Source organism: Linderina pennispora, assembly GCF_002104995.1.
Source record: "Linderina pennispora strain ATCC 12442 chromosome Unknown DL89scaffold_69, whole genome shotgun sequence".
NCBI classification, from domain to species: Eukaryota; Fungi; Kickxellomycota; class Kickxellomycetes; order Kickxellales; family Kickxellaceae; genus Linderina; species Linderina pennispora.
This window is the reverse complement of record NW_024468317.1, coordinates 1-9,823: the sequence shown is the minus strand read 5'-3', so window position 1 is coordinate 9,823 and position 9,823 is coordinate 1. Positions and strand designations below refer to the sequence as shown.

Below are 9,823 nucleotides of genomic sequence, written 5' to 3'. Positions count from 1 at the left end.
GAAATGGTGCTTGGTGTAGCCATATTCAGCCGACAGATTCATGCTCTCACCTTCAAGCGACATACACTGTGCCTGTCATTCCACCCATGCTTCTCCTTGTACAATGATGAGTACAGGCCAATATAACAGTAGCACACACATGTAGAGGCTCAGCGAACGAGTAGGGAAGATAAAACACGTTGAAATGAAATATGAGAACGATGAATGTCTAGTAGATCTTCTTGTACTTGCAGTAGTCATGCTGGTCCAGTACAGCAAGCGAAGCACCCAGGCACCAGCCAGTTTCGGCGTCCTTGATCTTGCGGGTGCTGCGGACAACGCGGTTCTCGGGCATGCCAACGCCATCGCGCAGCAGTGCATACTGGAAAGACAGGTCCAGACAGTAGTCCTCCTTCTTGATCTCCTCCTGCTCCTTGTCAGCAAACAGCGAAAGATTGTGCTTGCAGACCTTGTCGGCCAGGGCCTTGATGTCGGAGAGCTTGAACTCGTCGCGTACGCCCAGCGGGTATGTGCGGTCGTAGAAGTACGAGAAAATGTAGAACGGGTTGTCAATAAAGGTCTTGTCAAGCTCCGGCTGGTACACGCCGTTGAAGGAGCACGGCGACTGGGAGCATGGCGCGTCCTTCTTCAGGATCTTCTTGACCTCCTTGTAGCACTGATCGTATGCAGACTTGCCCTTCAGCGACGCCTTGGAAATACCGCGGATGGTGACCGGGCTGGTGCTGCCCTCGACCGAGAGCTCCTCGCGGTAATCGGGCGGGAAGCACGGGTGCTCGACCGAGAACTTGCCGCTGGCTGAGGCCTCCTGGGCAATCAGCTTTTTGATGCTCTTGCGGGCCTCCATCATGCCGTAGCCCAGATACGAGTGCTGATAGAGCGTGTACTCCTGTCCGCCGTACTTCATCTCGTACCGGTGCTCGCCGGACGCCAGCTGCGGGCCACCGGTCGTGCTGTTCCAGTTCTCGAACCGCGGCTCAAATACAATCTGCGTCGAGCCGCCGCCCAGGTCAAAGGTGGCAGCGGTCTTGTGCTCCTCGTCGCCCAGCACGCCCAAGAGGTAGTTCACTGTGATCCATGCGTAGATGCCCTCGTCCTTGCCGTCCATGATCTCGACAGGGCTCTCGGGGATCAGCTTGAACGGGTAGTCCTTGCTCAGATGGCTCTCGACGGCCTTCAGAATGCCCTCGCTCTTCTCAGCGCCCAGCATGCGCAGACCAGCAGTGGCCTTGACGGCGATCGGCGTGCACGAGCGCAGGCTCTCGGGAACACCCTTCATGGCGACGTCCATCAGATGGTCCAGGCTATGGGCGGCACCGTTAGGATCATCGGGGAACGACGACAGACCGGGCTTCAGCTGCTCAAAGATCTCGTCCTCAAGCTCGGGGTGATTCTTGCAGTAGTTGAACTTGTACACATGGATGCGCGAGCCAGTCGACCCAGCGTCCAACATCAGCACATACTGCACCAGCGGGCGGCCCGGGTGCGGGATATCGCAGTGCAGCGACTGCAGACGCGAATCAATACCGCTGTACATGTCCGAGTCCGTGGCACCGGACGATGACCGCAGCGTGGCAATGCCAATGTATCCTAGACCGAGAATAAAAATGACCAGACCCGCCAGGCGCAGCCAGGTCTTGGCGGCGATTTTCCGGTACTTGTTCGGGTACTGGCCCAGACCGGTGTAGCTGTTGGTGCTAAACAGCCCGCCGACGGAGCTGAGGGTGTCGCGGAACATGCTTGGCTCGGTGTCGCGGCGGTACTTTTGGCTTGTGTCGGTGCGCTGTGCTTGAGGTGCTAGCTCGATGTCGCTGCCAGGCGCGAGATTAATCTGGTAGGCGATGCGGCTCTTGCCGGTCTGCGGGGTGCTGCTGCCGGAAATTGGTGTTTGGCGTGAAGATGAGGAATTCGACGGAACCAGGGTTGGTGTCGAACTGGCACTGTCCCAGGAAGACTGTGTGTTGCTTTGTGTGTTGCGGCGTTGAACTCTGCTTCTGTCTGAGCCGCCAAATGCACGCGAGGTCATAAAGTAAAGGGCACTGAAAGAAAGGGGGAGTAACAGAGAGAAAGGTGGATGAGACTGCAAGAAAAGAAATTGCGAAATGCGGCAGGCAGAGGCTATTTATGAGGCAAGCGAGGATGTAAAGCAGGAAAAAGCCATTTTGCTCTATTTTCTGGACCTGTGTTCCTATTTCGGGATCACCAGTGTGGGGCTCGCATTCCGATTCTGCTTGTTGCGCGCTGGCTTTACCAATCAGCCGTTGTGCGCTTCGGCAGCTCTCGACGCCTCCCCCAACAAGGTGTGGCAACGGCAGCGCTTCGACTGTGTTTGCGGTGTGGGGCAACCGGGGTGAGCAACGATAAACAAAAGGCTGCCAGTCTGCCGGAAAAGCAAATGCCGGTCCAGGCTTTGATAACTGGCTGGTAGTACCATACTTTTTGCACCAATACCAGTGGCGCAAAAGGGCTCCAGCCGACAAAAAAGCCACGGCTGGCCCTATGTAACAAACACTCTATTTCCACCCCAAAAGCAAAAAAAAGATGGCAGACGAGCAAGACCAGCAGCAGCGCGGCGTGCAGGCATTCGAGCGCCTGGTCAAGGGCGACGACCAGACAGTGACACATAGCACCTGCCGCAAGTGCGGTGGCATGGGCCATCTCACATACGAGTGCAAGAACGACATCAAGGTAAAGCCCCGGGCGTCGGCCGCAAAGAAAGACCCGTTCGCTGACGAAAAGGCCAAGCTGCGCGCCCGCATTGCCGAGCTCGAGGACCGTGCGCGTAGTCGCGCCAGGCGCAGAGAAGAGGAGGAAAGGCGTCGCCACAGACACCGTAGCAGACGCCGCCGGTCGTCGTACAGCGACAGCAGGTCGTCGGGAAGCGAGAGCAGCAGTGCATCGGAGTCTAGTGGCAGCGAGTCGTCGGACTACAGCAGGCGGAGAAGGCGCCATAGAAACCGTCGGCATCGTCGGCCTAGCCGTTCACGCAGCCCCGTCTCACGCAAGGCTGATGATTCGTCAAACGAGTCCTCCGATGGCAGTGGCAGCAGCAGCAGATCGCGCTCTCCTGTATCCCCGAGACGGAAGAATTGACAGCAACTAGTTTCCACAGACCACAATCCAGTAGTAACAGGGAAGGTTTTCTGGCTGCGTGCCAAAACCGCCATTTCTAAATACTATTTCTGGATATACCCACACAAGCATTGCGCCGATAAAATTATACAAATAGATGCCACTTCACTTTGCTCTACTTGCACCTATTTTCGTTTCAATGCATTACGTAGTAGAGGGTCGCTCGGAGAATAAAACACTTCAGCCAACCTCCATTCTCAGAGCATGTGGAAGTAGCGGGGAGCACTGCAGCCTCGATCTATGCTGGGGAAATCATTAGGGTTGTCATACATGGAAATCAGCGCGCTGCCGCGACTCACCTTGGGTTGTCAGCATGCCGTGGGGTCTGATGTCCTTGCATGTTCTAAAATAAAAGCCTGTCAAGCCTCTAGACATCGTAGTGCAAGCTATTCCTGGACCAGTCTTGCGCAACGAGCACAGAATCCCTGGCATAAAAGGGCTGCGATCTGGGACATGCTCCTCACATTCCAGCACCACTACCAGCAGATACATTCCAGCATCGACACCAAAGGAACAGCCAACTTCTCCAAAGAACCTAGAATGAAGGCCGCTATCATCGCCACCACTCTCCTCGCCTTGGCCGCACCCCTCGCTGCTGCCGTCAACCCCAAGACCTACGGGCCAGTCGCTGCTTTCAAGGACTCCTGGATCTCAGTCGCCCCTATTGAGTCTGCCAAACCCCACGGCTCCGAGCCTGTGCTGAAGGCAAGCACCGAAAAGTTCGCACTCCTCGGCTTCACTCTTCCCTCGGAGGCTACGCAGGCACCCAACCGCCTTCTGAGCTGCGAACTGACGCTGCCGCCATTCAACACTCCTGTCCCGCCCCTGAACATCACGCTCCAGGTCGCTGTCGCCAATACCTGGGACGAGGCTACGGTCAATGGTGACAACAGGCCAGGGCTCTTGGGCGATGAGTTCACGTTCTACGTCGAGGACACGAAGCAGCCGATCAAGATCGATGCCACTGAGCAGTGCAAGATTGCGGCAGGCAAGGGAACCGGGTTCTCGCTTTTTGTGGGCAGTCCCAAGGCGCCGTACGAGTTCAAGTCGCGCGAGACTGGCATGGGCGCAACGCTCGTCGCGACTGTCAGTAGCTGGGCGTGAAAACTGGATCTCTCAACGACTATAGATAGTGTACATGTTTCGTTCGTATATAAGTAAAAAAAATTGCACTAACTACATGCATATTATGTTCGCGCATTAACGGCAAAATAACATTGAGAATGTGTTAGTTATTCGTCGTTTGCTGTCTATTCTGGAGTTTGGAAGGAGCTTTAATTTGAGTAACAGAAAATGAAGGAAAGGGAGAGAAGAAAAGGGCGCATGGCATGTGGGAATGCCCTGGCCATGGCGCGCTGCATTGGCGACTGGATGCAAAACGCACCACAACACCATGCACAGCCATTATCAGGTACAAATGTCAGGGTCTGACCACCCATTGTCAGGTGCCTGATCCAGGATATCAACACCATCTTCACTATTGCTATCAATACCCGCTCCAGCCAAGAAGCAACAAATGTGTGATGTGTGTATTATGTCATCCTGAACGAACGTCTCGTGACGTTCTGGAAACATTAGTCGAACAGCAGTGACTGCTGGTTGGGAACCTTTCTGTATTAAAGACCGAAATTAAGATAGAAATTTAAAATGAAATTTTAGATGAAATCATAAATGAAACGTGGAGGGTGAGCTTCTGAGTATCATCCGTCACGTATAAAAAAGGGAGCTAGTACCTCTATGGATGAGCTCCTTACCGGAAAATTTTTCGGAAGAGAGGGAGAGGAGGGAGGGCAGCAGTCACTGCTGTTCGACTAATGTTTCCAGAACGTCACGAGACGTTCGTTCAGGATGACATTAGTCATCACAGCAGTGACTGCTGGTATGTGGAGAAGGTGCTTGCAGAGCAAGTGTCGTCAGGTTGGTCTGTGAGCGGCGGTTAATGCGGTAGTGGGTATCAAAGACCCCTGCCGCAGACCAAAAACCTTGTGTCAGTACTTCGTCAAGAGAGGCTCCATGTTTAGAGGCAGCGTCTGAGCCAAGGGACCTCCCTGAGATTCGGCGAGAGGAGGTGATAAGGGACATAATGGCCTGTATATGTTTGGAGATGCGTTGAGTGCCAATACCATGGAAGGGGCGTCGTTGATCACGGATAAGTGGTGTGAATGTGAGATGAGGGGCCGTCGGGTGAGTTGCTGGGGCTGCTGGATATATGTCGAGTATATTGGCTTTGTAAGCCGTTAAGCAGTCCACAGGGCAAATGAGGGGGTCTGGATGCCTATGGATGTGGACTGGCCGTTCAATTCGGCGACCTTTTGCGTAGTTCCTTAGGAGCAACAATTATTAGGTAAGCGTGATCTGTGTGTATGGCTAATCGGGAAGCATCAACTCTGGCAATGTCTGATGGGCGCATAAAGCCAGTGACAGCGAGGAGCCAGCACAATTTGCGTGTAAGGTCTGGTATAGAGAGAGTTGCAGAAGGGCCAAGTGAGCGGAAACTAGTAAGGATAGGGGAGATATCTGGTGCAGATTTGTCGAATGAGAGTAGTGCAGAGCGATCGATAGCAGTGAAGAATGCTGAGAATGCCCCAGAGTGGGTGAGTCGTGAGGGGTCATCTTGCATATCAAGAAGTGCAGATCTGTAGTTGAGGATAGTGCTCGGCTCCCAGTGTAGGTGGACCCGTCCTTCTGCAAGGAAATTGACGATGTCAGCTGCTGCTGCCTTCGTAGCCTGAATGGATCGTTCCTCACACCAGGTACTGAACCGGTCCTGGATAGAAGAATAGGCTCGGGTTCGGGCCGTTTGTGCTGCTGGGTGGAGTGCAATTGAGATAGCATCACTGCTTAGTCCAGCCTCTGCTAGTTGCTGGCGCTGACGCAGCAGGCGATGAGGGACCACTGGGGGTTGCGGCCCAGTGGATGTGGTTGTGTTGTGCTGGTTGGGCAAATGTGGTCGGGGGGAATGTATAGGAGGGGGTGGGGTACCCACGTTTCCCTGGCTCTGGAAGCGAGTTTTGTGTCTGTGGGTTGCCATAGGGCGTGCCAGTTTTCGAGCCACTTCTTTCTGGTGGAGAATATCCTCGATGACATCTGCCATGCCCTTAGCTGGGTCAATGTTGCGTGGTGGGGGCAAACCATGAGCCACATATATGCGCCTAATGCGCTGGGCTGTGACAAATGATGCTGCATCTGCTGCCAATAAATAGAGGTTGTTGGCAAGGCGTGCGAAGTCGCTGAGGGGAAAACCATCTGGTCGATGTGAGGCACGTAACAGGGCATCATCCAGGATACGAAAGATCCCTGAGATACGAAACTGGATTTCTGTAAGGGCTTTATCCGTGGCTTGGTCACGTATAGCTGGCCAGTGGATGCGAAATTCTGGAGTTTCGAAGGAGCGGTCTCGGTTTCTTGCTGTGGCAGCTAGCAGGTGACGGCGATCTTGGTCTTCTAGTAACGATGCGTAGACAGGGAGGGTAGCTGCAGGGACTGAAGATAGCGTGTCTTCATCAAAGGAGAAATCAGAGCTAAGCGGTGATAGTGTAGCGCCAGGAGTTACGCCCATAGCGGCTAGGGCGTGTTCAAGTTGTTGAATGCGGATTTGGATGTCAGACATTGTGAAAAGTTAATTAGAGATAATAGGGTGGCCTTTAATGAAAACTTGGCGATTTTTGCCGAAAAATTTTCCGGTAAGGAGCTCATCCATAGAGGTACTAGCTCCCTTTTTTTATACGTGACGGATGATACTCAGAAGCTCATCCTCCACGTTTCATTTATGATTTCATCTAAAATTTCATTTTAAATTTCTATCTTAATTTCGGTCTTTAATACAGAAAGGTTCCCAACCAGCAGTCACTGCTGTGATGACTAATAAAGGGTTTATGCTATATGTATAGGCCACAATGCCAGACGCTACTCAGTCTTAGCCTTTGCGCTTGACTCTTCGACAACTCTCGCCAGGGCGCTCAGCATCGATGCAGCAGCCAGCCACAGGCGTCCCGAGAAATGCGTCTTTTTGTCCAGCTGCACAGCCCATGCAAGCACATGCTGTCCTGCAGCTACCACATGCTCGTGGACTTTGAGCTGTACTCCGAGTCCGTACACCCATGCGGCGAGCTGCAAGATCAGGTGGCCCAGCATCTCAGGGAGCTGCGAGTTCTTGAACTGCACGGCAGCCCATACAAACACGTTGCCCAGGAACACGAGCCACATAGCCATCGCCTGGTTGAATAGACTCATGGCAGTAGCCAGAGTAGATGTCAGCGAGGCTTTCAAGCTATCCGACATAGCAGAGTCGCTTGCCTGCAGCTGGGCCTGCGCAGCATTGTCAGCGCGCTGCTCAACTACTGTGGGCTCGCTGGCCAAAAGCTTGGCAAACTGCGGGTTATGCGATGGATCCAGATGGCAGCTCGACTCGAGCAGCAATTTCAGCGTTGTCAGCCTTTCACGTGTATTCACGTTCTCAATGCGGCCAATGTCCTGCAGTGCCAGAGCCATGCGCTCAAGCGCAGCAACGAATAGGTCAGAGGCCGCATGTGTATTGCCTGCGCGGTCCTCCTGCCGGGCGCGCACCGCCAGCGCAATGGCCACATCGACCTGCGCCGAGTTGATCAGTGGCGGCTGCTGCATCTGGTACTGCAGCAGGGCGAGGTTGGTGGCAGAGTCCTCGGAGGCGTTTGGACAGGGTGCGTGGGCGCCCGGTGTAGAGCGTGGTGTCGTCGGAGATGGATGGCTCGTAGTCGTCGGGCTGTGTGGTGGGCTTTTCGGAATGCGCGATCTTGGACAGCCAGCGCTTGACGCGAATATACCCCCTGTCGCCGTCGACTAGACGGTTGGCTAGAGTGGACGCCATTACAAACGAGGAGGCCATGCTTGGGGAAAAAATGGGACAGATGGAGTAGAATAGAGGGCTGCGTATGAATGGAGAAGAGAAAAAGTTGATGTAATTGTTGACGTAGAAGTGCTGTTGAGGCAGGGGAGTTTTTCAAAGAACACACTCGGGCTTTTGCAGGCGAATGCGAGGCAGCCAACAAAAATATTTTTAGGGCTTTCACGTGTCTTTCAGCATCCCAGAGAGTGGAGGCTAGCCTGCGTTGAATCAGCGTGGATTCAAGTGTCACCTTGAATTCGACACACGATCTGCGTGCTGTTGTTGGGGGTGGGTAGAAGGGTGATGACAGCACGTTCTACGGGATGTTCCGCAGATATATTGCTGATTGTGCAAGGGTATGACATGCGTCTGGGAGAATACCGCACGATGTTATATCTGTCGATCATCTTGCATAAATCGGTAGCCAGGTACAAAAAAGTCATCACAGTTGGGTGAACCGCATAGACAGACGCCTCGCAGGCTGAATACGGTACCAATGGAAGACTCACGTCAGTATTAGCTAGAACACAGAAATCCTGCGGCAGTAGTAAGAGACATGTATTTCCACTGGTCACCCGCAGGCTGGTAGTATCCGATGTGCTGCAGGAAAGACAGTCATGTATTGGCATGCTTACACTTGGCTGTTAACCAACTAATTTTATGCCAGTGCATTGCTTTCCTGGCAAAACATCAGAATCCAACGCACCTTGGTGAGTTTCCTGAAGCCCTTGCAGCTGACGGCTATATAGCGGCGTGCAGGTTTTCCCGGGTGAGAGTTCCTAACAGAGCTCGCCAGAAACACTACATCAAAACCAGGTTTTCTTCCTCTACACAAACCACCAAACAGCACCTTTTGTCTACTCTACCAGCATGCAGATACACAAAAACACCCCCTATGCGGCGAAACACCGTCACCCGGCAGGACCTGGACCTGTACATCCCGGCACTGCAGCAGCAGGCACGAGGCTGCCGCTGGTGATTTTCGTGCACGGCGGCGGCTGGCGCGCACACGACAAGAGCGACTTTGGTCAATCTCTGCCAGGGTCTGGTCGCCTTGTCCAGAAATACGGTGGCGGTGGCCGCGCTGAACTACCGGCTCAACGTCCAGGACAACCCGTCAACCAAGCACGCGATGCATATCAACGACTTGATTGCCGGCGTGCGCTTCCTCCTGACCAGCACGTACCCGGACTATGACAAGGTCGACACTCACAGCGTGTATGATATCAGGCGGCTGGTGGAGAAGAAGCCCGGGTATGATTTCATGTACATGGCGGTTGATGAGAGCCAGTATGCGGAGGCCAGCCTGTACGTGGAGGCCGGCGCCAAGTTCCCGGGGGCAGCGCATATCCAATATGCTGTGGCTAATAGCACGACTGACGGGCTTATTTACCCGGACCATGCGTCGAGTTTGCCAGCCGGCTGGTGCACTCCTGGTACGAGGATGTCACGCTGGTGGTGCGCGATATGGGCACGCACTTTGACAAGCTGGAGAACCCAAGGCTCTGGCAGGCCATCGTCAAGCACCTTCCGTAAACTCGCTTTCATAGAGCCCGCTATATTGGCACATCTATGTGTGGTAATTGATGACCTGGGCGGTATATTGCTTGCTGGGTTCTTTGTGGAGCGCCAATATGAAATGCATCATTGGATGATCATGGTGATCGTCGGGCTCTGGTGGCGGGAGCAATCCCAGTACCGGCGGGATGCACAGCAATAGCAAGCCCACATCATCGTTCAGCCTGTTCCCACTGAAACCTCGCACTCTTTCACAAACACTTCAATCTCCAGGCTCCACCGCTTATCAGCTAGATTTTTATTTCCTGCCAG

General features: G+C 53.8%; 5 protein-coding genes across 5 annotated transcripts; 2 read left to right on the top strand and 3 right to left on the bottom strand.

The window, feature by feature from the left end:
• Positions 1-2,310: 2,310 nt before the first annotated feature.
• On the bottom strand, positions 2,311-3,167 carry DL89DRAFT_159920 (uncharacterized protein; the record flags this gene model as incomplete). Its single annotated transcript, XM_040883638.1, has 1 exon — positions 2,311-3,167. A coding segment is annotated over exon 1 (654 nt), but the record flags the coding sequence as incomplete, so codon positions are not given.
• A 378-nt stretch (positions 3,168-3,545) lies between these two features.
• On the top strand, positions 3,546-4,292 carry DL89DRAFT_271948 (uncharacterized protein). Its single transcript, XM_040888962.1, has one exon. The coding sequence runs from the start codon at positions 3,670-3,672 to the stop codon at positions 4,231-4,233; it is 564 nt and encodes a 187-aa protein (XP_040739347.1). The 5' UTR covers positions 3,546-3,669; the 3' UTR covers positions 4,234-4,292.
• Positions 4,293-4,983: 691 nt separating this feature from the next.
• On the bottom strand, positions 4,984-6,160 carry DL89DRAFT_271947 (uncharacterized protein; the record flags this gene model as incomplete). The annotated part of the gene is made up of 2 exons (XM_040888961.1): positions 4,984-5,404; positions 5,439-6,160. The coding sequence occupies 2 exons, from the start codon at positions 6,158-6,160 to the stop codon at positions 4,984-4,986; spliced, it is 1,143 nt and encodes a 380-aa protein (XP_040739346.1).
• Positions 6,161-6,479: 319 nt separating this feature from the next.
• DL89DRAFT_271946 (uncharacterized protein) lies at positions 6,480-6,798 on the bottom strand (the record flags this gene model as incomplete). The annotated part of the gene is made up of 1 exon (XM_040888960.1): positions 6,480-6,798. A coding segment is annotated over exon 1 (166 nt), but the record flags the coding sequence as incomplete, so codon positions are not given.
• Positions 6,799-8,863: 2,065 nt separating this feature from the next.
• DL89DRAFT_271944 (uncharacterized protein) lies at positions 8,864-9,550 on the top strand (the record flags this gene model as incomplete). Its single annotated transcript, XM_040888959.1, is given in 3 exon segments — positions 8,864-9,036; positions 9,056-9,194; positions 9,404-9,550. 3 exon segments carry the CDS (start codon positions 8,864-8,866, stop codon positions 9,527-9,529), a joined length of 438 nt encoding a protein of 145 aa, XP_040739344.1. The 3' UTR covers positions 9,530-9,550.
• Between the last annotated feature and the right edge of the window lie 273 nt (positions 9,551-9,823).

Excerpts from the sequence above, each read along its gene's own strand:
- DL89DRAFT_271948 (XM_040888962.1), top strand. The coding sequence starts at position 3,670 with ATGAAGGCCGCTATCATCGCCACCACTCTCCTCGCCTTGGCCGCACCC.